General features: G+C 37.6%; 1 protein-coding gene and 1 long non-coding RNA gene across 2 annotated transcripts; both read left to right on the top strand.

Moving 5' to 3' along the window:
- On the top strand, positions 1-20633 carry LOC135079515 (organic cation transporter protein-like). Its single transcript, XM_063974171.1, has 6 exons — positions 1-445; positions 13251-13473; positions 17033-17288; positions 17777-18406; positions 20367-20548; positions 20595-20633. The coding sequence occupies exons 1-6, from the start codon at positions 282-284 to the stop codon at positions 20631-20633; spliced, it is 1494 nt and encodes a 497-aa protein (XP_063830241.1). The 5' UTR covers positions 1-281.
- Positions 20632-21878, top strand: LOC135079091 (uncharacterized). The gene is made up of 2 exons (XR_010258728.1): positions 20632-20716; positions 21139-21878. It is a non-coding gene; the product is annotated as an uncharacterized LOC135079091 (long non-coding RNA).
- The last annotated feature ends 2289 nt before the right edge of the window (positions 21879-24167 follow it).

Genomic DNA, 24167 nt, shown 5'->3' with positions numbered 1-24167 from the left:
TTTGCGTTCACGCGCGTGTGTTTAGACGTCCCCTATGGCTCGGTGTGACTTTTTCAAGGAGAATCCGGGATCATTCGATAAAAAACCCTAACAAAATGTGTCAAAATCGAAATTCGCTAATACGCATGCGTGGACCTGTCAGTGCAACACGTAAACACTGGTGACCTTTAATTTTGGATTATTTTATATTTTACGAAAATACAGCTTTGACGCTTTATAATACATTTTTAAATTAAAAAACGCGTTTTTGTGGTGAAAATAGTGTGAGTTTAATTCATGAAATGGCGAAACCGAATTCCGGCTTGGAGTTAGACGCGATTTTGGCGCAGCTGGGCCCTTTCGGGAGATATAATCTTGTTAACTATGCGTTTCTTTTGTTCCCCGTTTATTTGGCGGGAATTTTCGGGTCCATCTACGTGTTCGAAGCTCCTGACATCAACTACAGGTGAGCCGATAACCTATAAGTTTATTTTTAAACGTCGAACGTCAGTTTCGAATAAGGATTTTTTTTTTTAATTTTCAAAATTTAAAATCGAATACAGAATAAAGATAAAAGAAAAGTACATAAAGGTTGAATAACATTGCGATTGTAGATTGTTTTTGAGGTTATCTATTTTGGTTCAGATCACGCCACCCTTTCAGAATACGCATGCGTGAATCAAAATATAGGTCACCAGTCTTCCCTACTTTCTATTCAACCTTGACAGTGTTAGTAAATGTCTCATAATCGTTTTATTTCAATTAAACATTATGCTTTAGGTATTACTTATGTATTTATTATTCGGTGGTTTTACGAGTAACATACCAACTGATATCAACGATATCATAACAAGAACATAAATTAAACTTTATGATACAGTTTTTAAATAATTTAAGACAAAGTTTTAAAAAAATATTAAGATTCGTCTTTTATATTCACATATTTTTTATCATAATCCTTATTTAAATCAATTGATTAAGTATTTGTGAAAAAACTCGTTATTTATGTATTAAACAATTAAGTCATTTTGCTAATGAGATCATTAAGACAAAGTAGTAACGTATACACGTGCCTACAATAGGGCTTCCTTGCGATTCTATCGATAAAAGTAATTCGTTAGTAAAATGTCGCACATTAATTTCGTAAAAATTTTTTTGTTCATCGTGAAATGTAAGAACTGGAATCCCAACTAATCCCAACTAATATTATAAATGCGAAAGGAACTCTGTCTGTCTGTCTGTCTGTCTGTCTGTTACGCTTTCCCGCTTAAACCTCGCAACCGATTTTGATGAAATTTGGCATAGAGATAGTTTGAGTCCCGGGAAAGAACATAGGATAGTTTTTATCCCGGTTTTTGAAACAGGGACGCGCGCGATAAAGTTTTTCTGTGACAGACAAAATTCCACGCGGGCGAAGCCGCGGGCGGAAAGCTAGTAATAAATACACACATCTCAATCTCTATTTAAAAGAGCACACATCGGAGACGCTTAAATTTAGAAGGGGAGATTCCGGTGCATCACGAAATAGAGAAAAATATCCAATTGAATTTGAAATTCAAGTAAAAACCAAGCTGAACATCTCAATCACTGTCGACTACTCAAATCAATTTGACGGCCAATATTCGGTAAAAAAAGAATACAAATATTATCAGATGGGTTAGTGTGAGTTCACATCAAACGTCGTCACGAGTGAGCGCGTAAAAAATTATATTTAATGTATGACAGATTGTACAGCGCCCCTAACGGATACTTTCAAGAACTAAAATCTTCATAGATTTTTTAAACGCGCTCACTAGTGACCATGTTTTATGTAAACTCGCACTCAGTCCTCAGAAGAATAGGTTTATTCAATTTATAGAAAAACATCTGTAGATCCGGTTTTTTTTCTAATTAAAGTTTATCTTTATGGCACGAGAATTGCCCCATGGGTGGTTAATTTAATGCGTATTTAATAAAATATTTTTTTTAAATGCCACATAATGTTAATTAAAGACATTAGAATTCCTTGTTATTTCGAGTTTCTGCCTAAACCAACTAAACCAATTAAAGACATTAGAATTCCTTACATAATAATGTAAAAAGTCGATAAGGAGAAAAGAGTCAACTATAGATCAAAACTACTCATATTGATACAAGTTACGTACCCCGCACATCGTGTGTAACAGTTGCAAATGTAGCTCTTATGTCATCGTAATACAGGTGATATTATGGCGTTGATAGGTGTTGAGATAATACCTAACAGTTGACGTAAACAAACATAGTCCATTGTTATATTTGTTATTTCGAGTTTCTGCCTAAACCAACTAAGCAGTTACAACAACAATGTACGAGTATAAAATCTAAAAGACGAATCCATGTCTACTAATTCCATTAACAAGAGTTGAAGTCTAAAAAATTGAATACTGAACACACATCATCATAAATATCACGACTTAGGCTAAATTGCACCACCTAACTTTAACAGTAACTGTAACGTTAACCGATGTTTTTGTATGGAGTTGACAGACTTTTGACGTTTGTCAAAGTTAAAGTAAGATGGTGCAACCCAACCTTAGTATATTTTAAGAAATTCAAATAATCATGAAAAACAAAAGCATGACGACCTGTTCTTTTTCTTTTCTTTTTTTGTTTGTTTAAATAGACAGCCAGTATTTGCAAAAAGGTTATAAAAAAAGTTTGTATGCACGTTTTTCATAAACAACCACAGATTGTGTATGTTATGCAATGGATTAGGTTTTCGAGAAAGACAAAATCAAAAGAAAAGTACTTACTCATATTATAAAATTACAGTAAATAATGGTACTATCAAGTAGTATTTATGCAGTTAGCTAATAAAAACATCAATTGCCTAGTAGTGGTGTTAACTGTTCCTTTTTTTTTTTTTTTTTTTTTTTTTTCGTCAGGAAAATACATTGATTTGTATACCCACCAGCCGCGGGGGCAGTTAGTGGGTTATGTGGGGTTCTCCCTGCCAGAAGGGCAGGGCCTACCCACTAAAAACCTGACGTTGCCCTCGGTAGCCATATGAGTCGGGAACGCGGGCCATCACTATCGGCGTTTTGCCTCAAGCATTCGTCCGCGTTCCCTGCTCGGCATTTCACTCGCTTAGTGCGCAGCCCCAAACCAAGGAAGACGTTATTACGCCTTCAACCTCCTGCGAGCGGCACGCAGGACACGTGCTGCGCCGTCGCGGCCTCTTTAGACGCCACCAGACACCCCCGTATCTGATGGCCGAGGCCTATTAGGAAGGGGCAGATGGGTGTTAACTGTTCCTGTTTTGTTCCCGTTAAGCTATCTAATCCTGGTTCTGTGTTCCAATCTAAACTTAATTACACGCGTGATAGCGCTGATAGTCCCTTAGGAAGTGAATGCTGAGTCCATACAGTCCCATCTAGCACTAATGTAGGATCACATTACTGCAATCTATTGATTAAAGGAAAATATAAAATTCATAGTCATTCAATAACCTAACCATAATTTCTTAGGAAGCAATTTAATTGAAGAAATTACTTTTAACATCTGCGAAGTGGTAATACAAAATTAAAAAAACAAATAAATTGCATATTGCATGAATACTTTAAAATTTGTAGTCGTAAAACAAAATACGTCGGCCGTTTGGTGTAGTGGTTCAGAACAGACTACTATGCCGAGAGGTCCCGGGTTCGATTCCCGGCCGGGCAGAAATTGAAATGATGAATTGTAATTTTAGTGACGGGTCTGGGTGTTTTCTATGTGTAATATGTATGTATTTACAAAAAAAAAAGTATTTATGTATGTTTATATCCGTTGTCTAGTACCCATAGTACAACCTTTGCTATAACCTTTGTTTGGGACTAGAGGCGCAGTGTAAAATGTCTAAGGATATTTATTATTTATTTACATAAAACAATTATATAATAAAAAAAAATACTTTCTTTAAAACTCATGAAAAACATTGCCAAAAAATTGTTTTCCTTTCTAAAAGCAACTAGGTACCTACTTTCTATCCATAATTTTCCACAGCTATTTTACTTCCATTAACCTCTGAATCGTTCCTTCATCTCCTGAATCTGAACCTTGACCGTTCATTGTGGAAAACCTTGGGGGAGTCCTTTGTCCAGCAGTGGACGTCATTTGGCTGAAACGAACGAACGAACGAACCTCTGAATGAAAATAGTCCTTACCACTTCACAAGTACAGTCAGCGTCAAATAGTTCGTGACACCCAAAGTTACCAAAAAGTTGACAATACAACCTTATTCCAATTGTGAAAACGACGTGTTTCGAACTTATTGGCTACTTTGGGTGTCCGCAGTATTTAAAAAAAAAAATTTAAAAAAATATCCTTGGACATTTTACACTGCGCTTCTAGTCCCAAACTAAGCGAAGCTTGTACTATGGGTACTAGACAACGGAAATAAACAAACATACTTAAATACTTTTTTTTTGTAAATACATACTTATTATACATAGAAAACACCCAGTCCAATACAAACAAATATGTTCAAGCACACATAAATGTTTGTACTGTGCGGGAATCGAACCCGCTACCTCTGGAATAGTAGTCTGTTTCGAACCACTACACCAAACGGCGTTTTGACGCGACTGTACTTATTTGTATTCCACCGAGGACAGTCGAGTCAATGTCAAGAATCAAGAGCAATGAAGCGAACGGGAAGCTCTAACTGTCGTTTTCCTTATATTTACCTCAGTAATGGCCGGCCACGAGACATCATTACCTTCCCTATGCCAAAAATAATGTAGTAATTTAATTCGTACCTACTACTATGTACTTAAATACGCTACGCTTTACATGAAATTGAATTATAGGGCTATTTATGTTGTACCTACTAACATACTTATAACCAACTAAGCGGCCGCCCACGACTTCGTACGCATGGATCCCATTTTATTTCTTTAGGGGTGGAGTTTCGTAAAATCCGTTCCTGTTGAGCACCTACGTTCTAAAAAGAACCCCCATGCAAAATTTAAGACTTCTAGCACTTGTAGTTTCTGAGATTTCGCTTTTATAGATATAGTAGGACAGAACAAAGTAATTAAGTAAATAATGATAAAATCGCACAGCTACATATGGCCTCTACGCCTCACTTAAATGAATACCTATATTTCATACTGGTGAAAGTAAGTCTAAGGGCTCGTTCCCACGGCAATCCAGTTCTGTTTGCGGGATCTAGCAAAACAGGACTGTAATGTGAACACATGTGTGTTTGAAATTCGAACCACAACTTCAAACGGATCGATTTTATGCGGGATAATGCAAACGGGATGTTCATGTGAACGTTAATATTAAAACACGTGTACTAAACCAGAAAATCTAACGCACAGCGTTGAATAGAGCTCTGTGATTGGTTCGTGTGTCACCCTGTGCTGGATGCGCGCACTGTGAGACCTCATAGCATAGTGATGTTTGTGAATACGGGCGTAAGCCTAATCCATACGTCAAAGCGCCCCGATTGTACCCTGGGCGATTCGCAGTAGACGCGGCATTTGCATACATTTGCACTCTTACATGCACGTCACACATACAGAAACTACACGGTGCAGAACAGATCTGGAACTGTGACTGCTGCTGATTATCTTTGTCATTTACGGCTTTAGGTTCTTTGAAGTTCCACGGCATTGTGAATAGGGTAGGGTAACACTATTGTGTACCCTATGTGACCTTAGTTATTAACAATGCACATTTGGAAATCACATTGTCACCACAATTATACTATTTATCAAGATCTCAGTACATTATTACGACTGATACTATATGTTTTTTTTTTCTTTAAATTGTCCAATTGAATGTTTTTATTCACAATTAATGTTTTTTGATAACAAGTCAGAAATTTCTAAAAATAAGAATAACTTGGTAACCATCCAGTTTTGACACCTGGTTCACTGGACTTAATTTGTTGCTAATGACCTCTAGGCGGGAGTTTTCATCGTGCGGTCCACACAGCTTATGACTTATGACCGCAGTCTGTGGAGGAACACTATCTGTGGTCGCGATCCTCATCAGTGGATGAAGAAGAATGACCTCTAGTATAATCCCTTTCAAGGAATAGCTCGAGTTTCCCTGTCACTGTATATGCACCAGTAGAGAACTTGTTTTCAAATGAATCCCGATTCGCCGTCGATCCCGAAATCTCTACTACTCGTATTGCCTACAGCCAATGTAGATTTGCATATATTTGTATGCAGTTGCAGGCTGGCTCGCTTTGACGCAAATGACGCCCTGACGGCTGATTGCAGCCACTTGCTACATGACACTGGTTCGTGACGTCATCTTTGGAGGAAACTGAATCAGTAAATAATATATGCGCAAGATAATATAAGCATCGTACTATGGAGAAGGCTATACTTGAATCAGAAATAAAGAGATTCGTAAACGAACTAAAGTCGCTGAAATAGTCCCACGGATTAGCAAGCCAATGTACAATAGGGCAGGGCACATAGCAAGCAGAACTGACGGCCTATGGGGCTGCAAGCTAGGTTCTGGAATGGATGCCACGTACCGGCAAGCGCAGCGTAGGTCGTCCAACCACAACGTGACTGGTGGTGGCTAATCAGCTAATCTGGATGGAATCGCACTATTACATGGCCCAGTATTACTATAACCCTACTACTGCTTCAGGACAATTAAAGAGCCAGTGCTAAGAAACTCAGTCATCATTAAAGACTCACCATCATCATCATTTCAGCAATAGGACGTCCACTGCTGAACATAGGCCTCCCCCAAATTTCCACAATGGCCGATTGGTGGCGGCCTGCATCCAGCGCCTTCTTGCTACCTTTATGAGGTCGTGGGTCCACCTTGTTAAAGACTCATTTCCTTAATAGGTATCAACAGCTCAAGAATCTCAGTCATCATAAGACTCCTTTTCCTACAAAACCTCAACTGAGCACCCACTGAACTGTCTCGAACCATGAAATAGATTACGCATACAGCAAGCATTCCTCAAATACCAAGAACCTCTATAGGCCACTAATTAACGCCGACAAATCGGCTAAGGCACTAAATTGAAATTCCCTGGTAGTGCGAATATGTAGACGCAGATTCAGACAAGATTATTGGGTCAGAGGCTTAGTGTGAGTTTACATCAAACGTCGTCACTAGTGAGCACGTAAAAAAATCACATTAAATGTATGACGGATTGTACAGTGCCCCTAGCGGAAACTTTCAAAAACTAAAATCTCCATACATTTTTTTAACGCAGTCGATATCGAATGCGTTTAATGTAAATTAATTCACACTACGCCCTCTGATTTGGAAATGCTTAAAGGTGACGCTTCTGGTTTAGTTGTACTTTCTATTACATACAACTATGCAAACACGCCGACTATTTATTTCAATTTGTAAAATTACATAAGTTTGAAAAGTAGAGTACTTTTTACCAAAAAAGAAAAAGAGTCTGAACTTTGACTTGAAGTGTTTAAAATTGTCTTCAAGAAGGCCCATTTCCTGAAACCATTTGGCTCTAGTTACCTTCTAGCTATAGCTTAATTAGCTGTAACTCTATACCTACTCCTCTCTTTCTCTCATTTACCATTTCATGTAGAGCGAAAGAGAGAGGGAGCTACAGCCCAATATTTCGAAATAAGATCTCCTGCATTGTAGTGCTAAATTGGAATTCCCCGTCCAGTCTATGCATACCGGACACAGATTTGGGCTAAGCCAAGATATTGTTAGTCTTAATCTTACGGGTCCATTGTTTGGTATACAGTTAATTAACCCGATAACAGCGGGGAACAATATTGAGATTAACTGGGTTAGGCATTAGAAGGATACTTTATTAGTTTCCTATCCTATAGGATATTCAAAGATTTTCAGTTGTTATTTCTATTTTCATCATCATCGTCATCATCATTTCAGCTATAGGACATCCACTGCTGAAAATAGGCCTCCCCCGATGATTTCATAATGATTAGGTGGTTACGAGTAAGGTGTAACTAGATGGGATTTTTTTTCCCAGCGAGTAACAGGGTTACTCTTACCCAAACGGTGAGATTCAAATTTAAAAATTCAAATTTTTACAAAATTCAAAATTCAGCGACCTCACTGCATCCAGCGCCTTCCTTTTTTTATGTGACAGGAGGCAAACGAGCAGACGGGTCACCTGATGGTAAGTGATTACCGTCGCCCATAGACATCCGCAGACCCAGGGGCGTTACAGGTGCGTTGCCGGCCTTTAAGGTGAAGATACGCTCTCCTCTTGAAAGCTTGCTCCTGCTACGACGCCTGGACGTCTTATGCTGCACTTTCCGGTACGTGGCCTCTATCCACTCCAGAACCTTGCTGCCTCATCGGCCATTTGTAATTTAAATAAAGGTTTTTGTATTAAGCCCTCTGGTTAATCAAAATAAGAAGACTCGTCACACTAAGGTAAAATGAAATTCGACGTGTTTATTGTATTCTTAAAGTAACAAATACTTCATTGGGTGTAGTTAATGCGATTTAGTCATGCATGAAGTTAGTGTGAAAATATAAAAGGAGGAATGCGTTTACAATCCATTTCATGGATACTGAACTTATTTGGTTCGTTATCGTTCTTACAAGAAGGTACTTTTCCGATAAATTAAAATATATTTCGACAGTGTTTATGTAGGAAATAAGGTTACATTTTATTTTAAAGAATTAGTTAATTTATGAGGAGTAAATAGCCGTCTTTAGCCGTGTATTAGGTACTGACAAATATATTTAATGCATTTGATTGTATGGTCCATATTACGAATCTATGATCCAAACTCAAGCATGGATTAGGTACTCGTATTACATTTAAGTACATACGTATAGAGCAGTCGCTAATCAATATTTTTCAGCCTAAACGAGATACGTTTGCTCCTAAACAACAATTTATTAATCCTAAACAACAATAATTTGATTATATTGTTACTGATAATTTAAGCCTAAAACAAAAGGCATAAACTGCTATCTAGAGCACAAACAAAGCCTTTCGTTTATCTATACCAGATAGACGTAATCACTTACCCGAATGCCGAATCATTCCAAGACCTAGATTCTCATAAGCCCAACACTGGCCTGATAAATGATCCAGACGCAGCTACAGCTACATCAACCCCGAACTCAAGTAATATCTTACTATCAACACAAGACACTTAATTACAAACAGTTGTTATGCGGACTTTATATCCGTTTGTGTGCCGCAAACGTGTGATGAAGCGAGATTTTTTTTTATAGTAAACTCACCACCAAATTATACAGAGCTCGCTTATCACCATCGTCATCATTTAGTCTCCGCTGCTGGAACAAAACCCTTTCCAATTTACCAGAAGATTTACCAGAATTTATCGTTAACCACTCTAGCTAAGTTAAATTATAGATTCGCTTGTGTTAGGATTGGGTTCATCACAATATCTACATAAATCGACCCTGGAATTGACGCATCATACTTTCCACGCTAGCCAGATTTATTGGAATTGCCTTTGTTTGCATATTTTTCCCTTAACCGCTTATTTCGACATCCACGGTAAGAGGATCTCTCTGATTGAACCAAATAGCTAGATTTTGCTTCAAGTTCATCATCATCATCATCATCATCTCAGCCATAGGACGTCCACTGCTGAACATAGGCCTCCCCCAATGCTTTCCATGTTACCCGGTTGCTTGGTAGCGGCCTGCGTCCAGCGCTTTCCTGCTACCTTTATGATCCTCCTCCTTACCTTGCTTCAAGTTGCTATTTTGCAACAAAAGTATAGTCTATTGTCGTACATCAGACGCTACTATGTTTTCCTAATACAATTATAAACTATTCGCTACCTCCACTTTCTTGGGCCAAACGAGCGAGATGCTATCACACCCACCCGGCAGGTCCCGGCAATCAATCATGGACAGGCATCATGCGACTGATATTAATTATATTACGTCCGATGTTACCAATAGCTCGTATTTTTCTAGATTTATCACTTTCTCGTTATGACTGTGAAGACGTTCTGCGTAGATTAGATTTATTATTTGGATAACAAATTATCTAACTGCCAGGCAAAGATCGGGGGCGTATTTTGATCCATTTGGGTTCGTTACGTAACATTAGATAAGCGTTATCGAAAACATCGTACGAGTATCGAACGAAGATCTGAAAACTTCTATATGAGTGTAAGCAGACAATTTGGTCAATATTCTTAATCATATTTTATCAATCAGATAAACATTTTGGAAAGGATCCTATTTTTATCATACTTTGACAATTTTATTTAACAGTTTAAATCTTTATTCAATTTTGACTAAGATTTGGCACTTAAGACCGTCAAAAAAAATTATATGCCGCCGGTATTTACATTTAATCTAATATTTTAAACTTACGCGTTCAATTTGGACATAAATAAAAAGACACGGGTAAGGTGAGAAAGTGGTAACATCACTAGTGGTGTAACAAATTGACAATATGAGGGTAGTTGAAAATTTTCAAGCCCGCCAGAACGAACGACGCCGCGAGCTGTCAGTCTGCTTGTGGCCACGGCTGCGGCATAGCATCCGAAAAGTTAAGCCGTGAGTACATAATGTAACTCATTAATAAATGTCGCGTTAAGAAAACCCGTGTTTTTCTACTTACTTACATAATCTCTTGCGGTAGCCACGTTTCTCGTTAGTATAGAGGGCGGACATAATATCTGCCTCCCACAATATTAGCGTTAGGCCTCTACAAACAAACACACTTCCGTCATCTACTGTATTGTTTATACTTATATAATTTGAAGATATAACTATCTACACTGGTGTTACGCACCCCCAGTAGGGCATTTCATTCCTGTTTTGTTATAAGTTATCTTCCTAATAAATAAGATAGTTGGAAAATAAACGCAAACTGATATTATGAAATGCTAAAAGTAGTCTATTATTTTCATCAATTGAGTTTTCACGACTAAAACATTGAACCAATTTTGGTACAGATCTTTATTATCTCAAGATGATTCCTTTTTGAGATCTAGAAGAAGGAAATCGCCATAAATTGCCTCTGAAATAAGTATTAAATGCGATAAAGACTTTTGGTGACTTTGATGTCTAGTGACGAATGTATGCAAGTACCTAAATTCGTCAATTTGATCACAAATTCAAATACATAGTTTATTCACTGGCACTTATACACGTCCCAAATATAGCTTGCCCTACCACCACTTCGGGACAACATATGGGCTGGGGCTGAGAAGAAGTGGCGGAAAAAACTCAGTCACCTTTGTCAAAAAAACGACGATTCCCAATGATTTCATTTCTGTAGTATCATCACGTCATTCAAAATGGATCAAATACTTCATGTCTTTGATCTACTGTCGGCCGGACAAAGTGGTCCTTCCACACTCTTGTGCACTGTAGTTAAGGCGCTTATACACTGCCGGACTGGCTTAATCTCCGCACTTGACTTGCATGAACCCATAAGTCCAATTTGCATAGGTCATAATCGGGTTATATGGCCAGCCAGCTCAAATCTTTAGATTCTTGACTTAACTGTAACAAGTGCATAATTCATCATTATCATCGTCAACGATTACGTCATGAAATGAGTTTTTATGGTTTACTATAGTTACAAAGAAAGCTGATATAATTTGCACGTTCTATTTATTTTAAATCTCCATATCCAAATCCATTTGTTACCCCAGGTGCAGTGGTAGGGTTAAAGTAATACTGGGTCGTGTAAAAGAGCTTTTATTAAGCCTACTTGCAAATGAAGGTCGTGGGAAGAACCTGGATGCGGGCAATACAGGATCGGTCGTTGTGGACATCCTTGAGGGAGGCCTTTGTCCAGTAGCGGACGTCATTATTAGTTATGGATAACGATGACGAATGTAATACTTTAGAAAAAAAAATTTTCAAAAGTGTACAGGCACTTAGGCCTGCAAGGCCTATTTACAGTAGGTACAGTGTATAGTTTTATTTCTCGGATTCGAATCAGACCTAGTGCGAAACCGCGCTAAGCCCACGCAAGCCATAGGTTGTGTAGTACAGTAGATTTGTAAACGCCTGTGTTGATTTGCGAAGCGGACCCGGGCTCGATTTATGTGCGATACGCCTTAAACGAATGTTATGTCGTCAAGAAACAGGATTCGCATTCTATTATTATGTCAAGATAAACAGTGCCGTTCTACGATGCATTATTGGGGCTTTTCAAGTTATTCTTGAGGATGCAAAAATGTTTGTAGACCATTAAAGTTAAGTACCTATGTCATTAAGTGACAGCTTTTTGTTAATTCGAACTCGTAAAGCGACAAATAAGATCATGTTAAGCAAATATTTGCAAAAAGGGACCGTTTCAAAATCTTGACATTTCGTATGTTATTTTACTTACATAAGCAAATTTTAAATATTTTCTTATTAATCCAGATATAAGAATGTGCTAATATGCAATTCTTCGATTTTGACAGACAAAATTATTACTTCTTTGCAATTGATTTCGCTTCCTTTGTAATTCTTCTTTCCTACCAATTTTACTAAATTATTTTTAAACATTATAACATATCAATATTATATTTTTTAAAAGCCAATAATCAACCGAAATATTATTACTTCAACAAAACACCGCTAATTGATGTCAAACACTGACATTACAAGTCACAAGACACTAATCTATTTAAACACGCCACCTCAAAAGATCAAAGACTTTATCGTAGATATAAAAAGTGTAAAATTGCTAGACTTTCACGTGATAACATTATTTATTTGTCTTTTACACGAAATGAGTTCGTTTGTTTAGGTGCTGTTTGTTTCTTTAGTGCTCAAAATGTGGTTACACAGATATAAATTGAGATCAGTCGCCTCTTTTATTAATAAATGTACAAGTGACACTTCTTATTTACTTTATGAATCAAAAAAGGTTTTCACTCGTAACCAAAAAAAGAATACATGACACTCATTTATATTTAGAAATTGAGATCAGTGCCCCCATTTTGTTGATCAATATTGTCTTCTAATTCTATTTTGATCTTATTTCTTCTAATTCGTAAGTATAAAATGGGTCTTTAGCCATAACAATACTAATAATAGGTTTTACTGTCAATTTTGTTAAAATAATATTTTTTTATAATTGGTGTATTTCGTGTAGTTAAACTTTTTTGTCAATATCTCATTAAGCGATAAATAAAATGAAATTGACTTAAAAAAACAAATGCATGTCGTTTGCTGATTAAGGCGCGAAAAGTCGTCAGACAAGAACAACTGACAGTCGATATCGGTCGAATAAAAAGCAAAACTTTGTTAGTGGCTAGGCGCATGACCAAACAGTTTGGCGCGATCTAAACTCTTGATAGAGACTAAACTTCATGGTGTTTTTGTTTCAGATGTCACGTGAGCGAGTGTGCTCATTTAGAAAATACTTCATGGGTGACGAACGCCATACCTCTGGTGAAAGAAGAGTTTTCAAAATGCACAAGATACCAGATGGCGAGAGATGAGTACTCGTATACAAATGACACGATGTGTGTCGCTGAAGACTTCAAGAATAAAACTATGCCATGCGCAAAGTTTGACTATAGTGAAGAGGAATACTCCATAGTTAAGGACGTGAGTATTAAGAAGTACTTAGGTTTAATAGACTAATGCCCGTTTTCACCATCAATCCGTAATTTTTAAGTAACCCCTATGACAACAAAATGCCTATTATGTGTCACCATAGGGGTCACTTAAAAATTAGGGATTGATGGTGAAAACGGGCATAACGCCAGTATACACAAACATTATAATGAGGTCTCACAGCGCGCGTGGACGCACAGGGTGACACACGAACCAATGACAAAGCTCTATTCAACGCTGTGCTTTGGATTTGCTGCTTCACTTAAGCAAGCATCGGTCGTGAATACGGGCGTAAATTGTTTTCCGTATTCCTTGCGAGAAGCTGCAGGCAAAAGTCTATAAGATATTAGACACTACATAGTGATGATAGATACTGTAAAGGTCAGACCAGACTGTATACTATGCAATGTATGTAAAGATAAGACGTCCACGCGCCGCATTCTCCATTCGCGCACGCGACTGACATGCGGTTATCAACACTATGCACAAAATATGTCATGATAACTTGATAGAAGTAGCTGACTTGTTTAACGCAATTATCATTATCCTACTGGGTTAGGATACGCGTAGATAATCTTATCGATGGTTTTTGACGACAAATGTATGGACTTATCGCCTAGTGACTTAGTAAAAGTATATCGTGGTGCGCATCCTCTTTGCTCTACTGGAATACTGAACATTACTCATACTGGACTTACGCCCGTTTTCACAAACGTTACTATGAGGTCTCCCAGTGCGCGTGGACGCACAGGGTGACACACGAACCAATCACAGAGCGCTATTCAACGCTGTGCGTTCGATTTGCTACTTCACTTAAGCAAGCATCGTTTGTGAATACGGGTGTCACTCTCTTCGCATAAAGTATGCATGATTCATAAATACAGTGTGTGTCTTGATAAAGTGCACATTATGAAAATCTCAGATATTTTTTTACCTTTTTTCCGTCGATAAAAATATGTAGGTCTAGTTTCACCTATTTTCATATGACTGTGCACTTTATCAAGACTCATACTGTATAGACATGTTTGTATTAATTTGGGTGGTTTCGTTGTACCTTCCTAAAAAAAGACTTTTTTTATTTAATATCCGTTGTTTGGTAACCACTGACGTTCAAGCTTTGCTTAGTTTATTAAGAGCGCAGTGTGAAAATGCATAAGGGCATTTATTATTGTACAAGGTCTTCTAAATTAAGTCACATAAAATATCTATTTTTATATCCAACCGAAATAACTTTTAATGCTAACAAGTGTTACGAAGGATATATTAAGACGTAGGTATTCCTCAAGAATTAGAAGTCAAATTCCCTCGAAATCAATACAAGTTATTGACTGATTTCCGCACATTTGTATTCAAATTGTAATAAGCAGCAGACCCAGACACCTTATGATATTAAAAAAAACGTATTTAAATTTTCCGCGACAATACACTTTGCGTGTCAAATTAAAGATTATTTACCAATCCTACCCAACTATGGACCAGTTCGTCTTCTTCTATCGTGAGACTGGGGTCTCTGAGACAACTCTACTATCGATTTAATGACCCACCATGCGTCTGACATGGTCCAACCGACGAAGACATAGCGAAATCTTATTTCTTTTTTGGACAACCAGTAGGGTTGCTAAAGAAACTGGGAACAATTACTTAACTGAAAGTGATAAGTAGTCCCCTAGTCATTGGAGTAATCCTATCATTACTTGTTACGCCTGTATTCACAAACATTACTATGAGGTCTCACAGTGCGCGTTCGCACAGGGTCCCAAAAACCTATTCATAGACAATACTTGAGTGGCAGAATGACACACACGAACCAATCACAGAGCTCTTTCAATGCTGTGCGTTCGACTTCGCATAGCGTTGCTGCTTCACTTAAGCAAGAATCGTTTGTGAATACGGGTGTAAGTCTCTAATTGCAGTTGATGTCTCTCTACTCGTATCTAATAGATAGACAACGGCACATCAAGCTTGACACTGCAGTGTTGGCATTTACCTACAATAAAATTGTGTAGTTTAATTGTCGACTGTCATAATTTCCAAACTCGAATAGTGCGGCCCATTTTCATTGGCATCACATTCCTGACCCCCTATAATAGGGGTCAATTGCGCATCACTAATTGTTTGTATGTAGTTAAACTCATTCACTTTAACGTAGCGGTTAGTAAAAAAAATGTTACTGTCACTGAGAAATGTTTAGGTGACACATAAAGTTTGTATTTGTGATCTCTTTCTTCTACAATTTTACAACTCTCGTGCCAGATTTCAAGAGCCGCCATAGCCATTTAACTAGACTCCTTAAGGTTTAAATTGTTCTTCTAACTCATTGAATTGAAGCCTCTAATAGTCTTCTAACTTACATACCTAGCATATTGACATCATTAACCAGTAAAACACCCGAGCGTTTAGCCCGAAATCTGACTGTAAAATTCGATTTAAGATGCTTTCAAACGTTGGTCTACAAATGAAAACAATCTAGTTATCACACATAGGCCGAGTTGCACCGCCAAATTTTGACGGTAACTTTAACTATAACCGGTGTTTTTTTATGGAGTTTGACAGATTTTTGACGTTTGTTAAAAATAAAGTAAGATGGTGTAGTAATCCAGCCTTAAAACAAGAGAGGGATCGTGTTTTGAAATTTCATGAATCTATTTAATCCAAAAAACGATTAAAATGTATCATATATCTGACAATTGAAAGAGAAGACAATTTAAGAATGAGTAGGTACAGTCGAAAAGAAAATACCTAATTATCTCTATGATGCTTTATCTATTTAATCATTCCATAACATAAACAAAATTTGGAAGCCAAATAGTGATAACTCATCAAACTATTAGAAACACACATTAGTTCAATCAAAACAATTCGCTACTTAACAGATTTCCCAATCACAGTTCGCGCGGTGTTTGCTGTCACATCAAATAATATTCTTATCTTTGTGTTTGCTCCAGTTAAATACACATGTACTCCTCTATTAAGCAACCGGATCTAATCTATGGCAAATAACATATATTTGTTTGGAGCAAATATAATCAGAAATCCATCAGAAGATTTTGTAATTGTTGTATGTGACCTAACAGGGCTGTGTGTAAAGTCTAGAGTAAATAGTGAATGTAAATGTTTATGTATGAGTTGCATAGTCGGGTGTATCTATTTGGGTATGGATGGGTTATAGACCTTTTAAGTGTTTATCTTATTACGAATACCTATGTTGAAAGTCACTGTTTATTGAAAGATTTATCGATAATTTTTACCAAGATAAATCTTCATAATGATCTTGAATGACACCTGTTAATCTCAAGTCAAATCATCTTTCTTAACTTGCTTTTGCTCGCAGCTTCGCTCGCGTTAAATTGTCTTAGCACAAACTTTGACCCCTAGTTTCATCCCTTTAAAGGGTGAATTTTGGATAATCGTTATAATGACTGCAGCGCAATCCGTTCAGTGTTTTGAACTGTGTATTGAAAAATTATCAGCCATTAAGGATTATATTTTATATAACCAGACACATGACTCCCATTGTTACGTATATTTTGATGACTCATTTATGTTTCAGTTTGACCTGGGCTGCCAAGACATGAAGAGAACCCTCGTAGGCACCATCCACAACGCAGGCCTCTTCGTATCCTTGCCTCTGACTGGCATCATATCCGACAGGTTTGGGAGGAGGACAGCCCTGTCTATAGCCTCTCTGATGAACGGCATATTTGGCATCCTCAGATCTTTCTCAATCAACTACGAGATGTTCATGGCGTTTGAGTTCTTGGAAACGGCGATGGGCGCCGGAGCTTATAGTACTGCGTTTGTTTTAGGTAAGTTTCAAACTATACTACTTCATCAGGTAATTGCTCGCGAGCGATAAGGATGGGTAGCTTGGGGTCATTGTACGAAATTCTATCTGCTCGGCGACTGGATTTTATTCAGACACGGCCGTTTATGATTATGGATTTAAGTGAGTTTTCACGCAAAAATTACTAAGTGGATTTTAATAAAATTTTATTATATGAAAGCAACCAAAACCATGAACAAAAATGAAGAGTAGGGCTACTTTATTTAATCGTAGATGTTGCGCATTTATCGACGTCTTGTTTTTCTTAACGGCTTTAGAAAGTTAAGTAATGCCCTTATGCGGTTGGAACTGGAAAGGAAACTAGGCACACCCACTTTCATTTTCCATTTGCGGCGAAAAGCTAATATCGCTAGGTGTCGCCCACTATTTTATTCAATTTCAAAGCGAGCAAAAGAAACTCCCTTTGTTCAAATCAATTTGCAACCACTTTAATCACAACTTTATTTTCAGCTATGGAGCTGGTCGGCCCCAAAGGCCGAGTCTTCGGCAACACCATCATCAATGTTCTCTACGTCTTCGGCGTCATGACCCTCTCAGGCCTGTCCTGGTACCTTCAAAACTGGCGCCAACTCCTGCGCATCGTCTACACACCAGCTCTACTAGTCTTCTCATACCTCTGGATCCTCAACGAAAGCGTCAGATGGCTTCTCAGCAAAGGGAGAACTGACGAAGCCGTTGCAATCCTCAACAAAGCCGCCAAAATGAATAACGTGGAGCTCTCCGAGGAACTACTTTCGCCCCTGTATCATAAAGTGCCTTTGGAACAAAAGGAAGAAGTGGTAGCTGATAAGGAATCGTCGACGTTCATCAAAGTTGTGAAATCTAGTATTATAAGACAAAGACTGGTTGTGTGCTCTTTCCTGTGGATTACTTGTACGTTTGTGTACTACGGACTGTCGATAAACTCAGTGTCGCTAGCCGGGAATAAATATCTGAACTTTATGTTGGTGGGATTCGTGGAGATTCCAGCGAATTTCGCGTGCTTCTTAGTCTTGGACAGATTCGGGAGGAAAAGGACGTTGATTACGACATACGTGTTGAGTGCGTGCTTGTGTATAAGCTTATCGTTTCTGCCCAAAGGTAAGTAAACACCAGCCATTTTGTAAATTTCGTAGGTACGAGAAAACTTAACTCTAAGAGTAGGCGCACACCGTTAATTTTTCGTCGGCCGATAGTTTAGTCGGGCAGTTGATCAGTATGGGCGTATATGGGAGTGCGCACACTACGCCGATTCGATTTGGCCGATTCTTCATACAATTCGGGCACAACTATCGGCCAACTAAAAATCAACGGTGTGCGCCTACTCTAACAGAGACTTGCCTGCCTCAATATCACATCTCTTCGCAATCAAAGAAAGGTTTACTCAAATCATTAGATCCATACCTAGATAGTGTTAATAATTTGAAAAATTTCCAGTTTCTATTACCGTGGACTTAAGTTATTCAGATTTCTATTTATTTTATCGTCTAATTAAGTATATACAGAGTTATCTTAACTAGTTACTTTAATAGCAAGTTTCTCTCGTTTATCGGATTTCTAAGAATAGTAGGTTGACTGGATTAATGATTAGATCCCTATCGTTCTAAATATAGAAGTTAATGAAGCTAAATAAGACACTCCACGTCTTCTTTATAAAACATTTCGTCTAGATCCAATCGATAATGATAAACAGTTCTCGAAATGGGCCCCAAAGCCGCAGCTTCCACAGGATTAAGTTTGGATGTAATTTGTCGTTGACAAAAGTCAATTTTGATAATCCAAAAACAATTTGCTTGAACAGAATCGCGTTAAAGAACACCCTGTTTACTTGGAAGGCTGTTTGTCCAGTAGCCTGAATTAATGGAATATTTAAGTAAAGCCGATTCCAACTCCTTACAGATCAGAGACTGGGGTAGTAAGATAAGAACAGTAGATTCGTTTGCTTATATTATGGATGCATGCATAAGTATATTAATCATACTCATACTCCAGATGATGATGTAAGTAGTTCAAAATGGAAAAGCTTTTACAAAGTAAAAACCTGACTGCCAATATTGTAATGCGTATGTACACACGGCCACACTGTAAACTATCCATTTCCTTTTTTGCTCTCGCTCTCATCAAATGGTGATTCTTTGCGATAGAATGAGATGACATGACAGGCAATGGGTAGTTAACACTGTTGCCGATAGTACGTAGTTAATCTGGCATCGACTCTTTTTTTTAAAGTTGGTCCTTTGTTTTCATCCCCATACGAAACAAACATAAAAAAGTAATTTGTGTAATTTTTCCCAGTTTGGTTGAACGGTTTGTTGATCAACCTAACTGTCCGAAATGTGCTTCGAAGGCGTGTCGCATATACTTTCTGCACCTCATTATGTTGTGGCTTTAGTTAATGACGATAGAGTACAAGTCATTTTTGCGGCTACAAAACGCTTAACGATGTCTTTGATTGCTGTATAAACATTTTGAGGATTAAATTAAAGGCTCTACAAACACAGACATTATTTCTGAGCAAACAAGCCGAAAGTAATAACGGTTAATGAAAAACGATTATCTAGTAATAACATTAAATAGATGTAAACCTATGTTTGTAGAAAGTTTCATAGATTTCATAATTTTAGGAAATTATTCTCGTGAAAGCTAATACAAACCTATTTGCAAACATCATACCGACTGAATCAATTCCTGGAATTTATAAGGCAGACACGAGTTAATTAACTATTGATAGAAAATTGGTAACTTTTAGGGTACTACGGATAAAGCTAGCCACAAGGATTGAGGTGGCCTGATTTTTCACAAATTTATCTATTATTCACTAAGACATCCATGGGTACTACTACCCATTGGGTAGGTAAGAAGTGTACGGAGTGGTCCTGATGTAGGTAGTACCTTACTCTAAAAGAACTACGCTTCGATCTTCTTGGAATAAGTAAAACTCTTGCCTCATTTGGAAATTGACTCAGAGTAGAGTAGATCAGTCGCCCGGCAAGCGAAAAGTCGTGGGTACAGTTCCCATCTGAGGTAATCGATTTATTTTAATTTGCCATTTCTTTCGCAGGTCAAAAATGGCTGTCCTTAGTCATCTATCTGAGCGGCAAATTCAGCATCACAGTAGCATACAGTTCTGTCTACATTTACGTGTCTGAAGTGTTCCCGACCAATGTCAGGCAGTCCTTGTTGGCGGTCTGCTCGTCTCTAGGCAGGGTTGGGTCGACTTTGGCACCGTTAACGCAGTTGCTGGTGAGTGGACAATGTTTTATTAGTTCAGCGTCACAGTGGCGTATAGTTCTGTCTAAATCTACCTACGTGTCCGAGGTGTTCCTGACCAATGTCAGGCAGTCCTTGTTGGCGGTCTGCTCGTCTCTAGGCAGGGTTGGGTCGACTTTGGCACCGTTAACGCAGTTGCTGGTGAGTGGACAGTATTTTATTAGTTCAGCATCACAGTGGCGTATAGTTCTGTCCACATCTACCTACGTGTCCGAGGTGTTCTCGACCAATGTCAGGCAGTCCTTGTTGGCGGTCTGCTCGTCTCTAGGCAAGGTTGGGTCGACTTTGGCACCGTTAACACAAATTGCTGGTGAGTGGACAATGTTTTTAGTAGTTCAGCAACATCACAGTGGCGTATTAGTATAGTGGTCTTTCCGACCAACGTCAGATAATCCTTGTTGGCTGTGTGTATCTTCGTACCTACTCTATGCGTTTATATGCGTGCCAAATTAGTTTTCCCATATCTAGTTGTATGAAATGTAACATAAGCTCCGCATATTTTAAAGCTAAAATTCTACACAAAATATAAGAATCGAAAATTTAATTGGTACTTCCTTCCCCAGGCACAGCCCACCATATTCTTCGGGAGCCTGGCGCTGGCAGCCAGCGTCCTGGTCTTCACGCTTCCAGAGACCATCAACTGTCCTCTACCAGACACCATCGAAGAAGCCGAGCAGTTATCCAAAAGAAAGGTCCAACAAGAACAACCATAGTTTAAACAGTTTCTCATAAACGCCTTCTCAATTTGACTTAGCTAAATCACAGAGCGGCCAAATGCATATTGATATTTTTGATAACTGCATCGTAACAATATTTTATTTCAGAATTCAGATCATCATTTTGATCGACTTTGTATTTTTATCACAAGATGACATCACAATGAAAAGACATTACTTACATTATTTGATATTCATATAGGAACGAGACGTTAACTTTTTATAATACCTAACTCAAATCTTTGTATAATTTTGAAGCAATTAATTTAAGTGATCGTATGTTAAAAAGTTTATTAATATTACCTACATACTTCTGTATTTTTTGCACTATGTATAAATGGGCACTTATTGAAATAAAATGTATTGTGTATAATGTTACTTAGTTTACTTACTTTTACATGACATGTGAGCTACCATAATTACAATCTCAATTTTAATGTGATTAAACATGATGCCATAAAGCACAGCACTTTGCCATAAAAATGTTTCTTTAATAATAAAAAGTGTTCAACTACGTACAAACATGAGAGAAAGATATTTGAGAGATGCTTTTACATTTTGAGAATAAATCTTTTTATTCTAAAAAATATTTTCTTTTATTTTTTCATGCAGGTTAGTATAGCTTGAAGACAGAACCTACATTATATTTTTTTTATATCTGTATTTCTTTCCCCTAAAAATAATAAACTCTACCTATTTAGTTTTAGTTTAGGGCAAAGAAATTCATGTAGATACGAACGAACGATCGAACCTAATACCTTTGCAACCAAAATAGTATCCACTGTCCACACATTAAATTTTAAATGTAACAGAAAGATAATGATGTTTGTTGTATGTAAAAATTCCACATTAAAATAACAGTAACATCTATGCTTATTCAATCTTTATACTCAGCAATATCATAATTACTAAACATGTTGCTATAAAACCATTCACAGGCGTTTGCTGATCAACATTGATTTTTGGTAGACCGAATAAAAACACCACAATCCGTCATATGAACTCTAACTAAACAATCATGCAAAAAAATCCAAATATGCATACATCGTTTTAATTATCTAGCATTCGGTTCCACTGTAAAATACAGTTGAGGTTGGTTTTATTTGTAAATCGACGAGTTTGTTGATATTGCGATTGAATAGAGTACCAGTGGGCTTTATTTGACTAACATTCGATTCTTGCTACGTGTATTTCTGGTTATTTCAATGATGGGCATTGCAGAACTATTTACCGGAGTTTATATTTTTAGTTTTTAGTTAATTGCTGGTATCCAGTACTAATTTAGCTTCTGGTTAAGTTTTATTAGCGATAAAGTAGTAATTCTTGGCTACACAGAAGTTGTAGTTAGGTACTGCTACTATCCCACTAGGGTGGGATCGAGAGATGGGATTAGCCTCATTAGCCAACAGTAAGTAGGTATGCAACGAATATGACGAATGTAACATTGACCGGGGAGCTGGTAGGTATCTCAGCAATGGCAGCAAATTACCACAGATTACCTAATAGAAACCACAACACAAGTAAACAAGCACTTAAAGGTAGTCATGCCATAATATTAGTGATATTTCTAATTATGTAGTACCAGCGATAAAACATTCAATTAAGAAAACTAGTCGATTGCTTGTCACTCAACGACGATTCCAGAGTTTAATGCTGAGTTGCACCACCTTAACGGTAACTATAACGATAACCGCTGCTTTTTGTATGGAGTTTGACAAATTTTTGACGTTTATTAAAGGTAAAATAAGATGGTGCAACCCAGCCTAAGTAACTATCCTCAAAAACTCTCACATTTACTATATCAGTGAGACGTTCTGTCGACCGAAACAAATAACGTGAATGTCTGTCTAGGAACTTGATAATTATCCAGACTATCCGGTGGTGAACAGACTGGATATTAATGCTAAGATTAATATTAAGTCACGTAGGAGCTAGACTAGACTAACCTAATTCGGAAAATCAAGAACATTCAGCTACAATCACCATAAGTAGAGCTGCGGTTGTAATATTATGTTAATCAAATCTAGAGTCTCATACTTCATAGTCTGCGAGCAAGTTTTGTCCTTAGTAACTCTACTAATTGTGGCGTAGGCAAAATAATTGATATGTGGATCATTTTTATTCACACCTAAATTTTTATTATCAACTCTTCCTTCTGTAGGTAAGTACAAATCTAAATTTAATTAATAATAAATGACAGCTAGTCTCTACCCTATAATATATAGAACGTTGTCTTAATCTCAATTCCATTTAAAATAAATTAACTGTATCAACAGTTCATCATCATTACCAACAGCCCATCACAGCCCGCTGTTGGGACTACGAGCCTCCTCTTCTTTGGTGGAAGGGTTTGAAACCCTTCAATCAAGTCAATTTATTAAGTTGATGATTTTCTGATAATTTTGCTTCATTTGAGTACCGAAGAACTTAAGTGTCATAGTTGTTTCATTTCATAACACAAAGGTCAATTTTTTGAAAGATTTTGTTGGAAAATGCGGTCTTAGTACTCTAAAATATTCCGTACCATACCGTTCGTTGTGGAAAACATTAGGGGAGGCCTTTGTCCAGCAGTGGACGTCATTTGGCTGAAACGAACGAACTCCAGTATACAGGGTAATGACCTTACCTATACACCCACGAAGTTTGTCTAACCTTGCGCCAAACAACCTGTATAAATATGTACCTCATTTCAAGTCATAAAATTATCCTCTTCCTCGCGGCCTTTCTTTCCCGAGCCTATCGGGTTTTGGTAACGTTATTGGATGAAATACCGCGGTCAGATACCGCTGTATCGTTATGTTACGGGCATTAAGTTAAATCAGAATTTTAGGCTGAGTTGCACCATCTAACTTTGACCGTAACTTTGAAGATACCGG

The sequence above is a fragment of the Ostrinia nubilalis genome, chromosome 16, assembly GCF_963855985.1.
Source record: "Ostrinia nubilalis chromosome 16, ilOstNubi1.1, whole genome shotgun sequence".
Taxonomy (NCBI): Eukaryota; Metazoa; Arthropoda; class Insecta; order Lepidoptera; family Crambidae; genus Ostrinia; species Ostrinia nubilalis.
Note: the sequence above shows the minus strand (reverse complement) of the source record. Positions and strands in the feature narration are given on the sequence as shown.

What these genes read in the sequence shown, in the direction of transcription:
- LOC135079515 (XM_063974171.1), top strand. Translation starts at nt 282, where the DNA reads ATGGCGAAACCGAATTCCGGCTTGGAGTTAGACGCGATTTTGGCGCAG. An exon ending in GCTCCTGACATCAACTACAG is followed by an intron (nt 446 to 13,250) that starts GTGAGCCGATAA and finishes TTTTTGTTTCAG; the next exon opens with ATGTCACGTGAGCGAGTGTG. An exon ending in AATACTCCATAGTTAAGGAC is followed by an intron (nt 13,474 to 17,032) that starts GTGAGTATTAAG and finishes TTTATGTTTCAG; the next exon opens with TTTGACCTGGGCTGCCAAGA.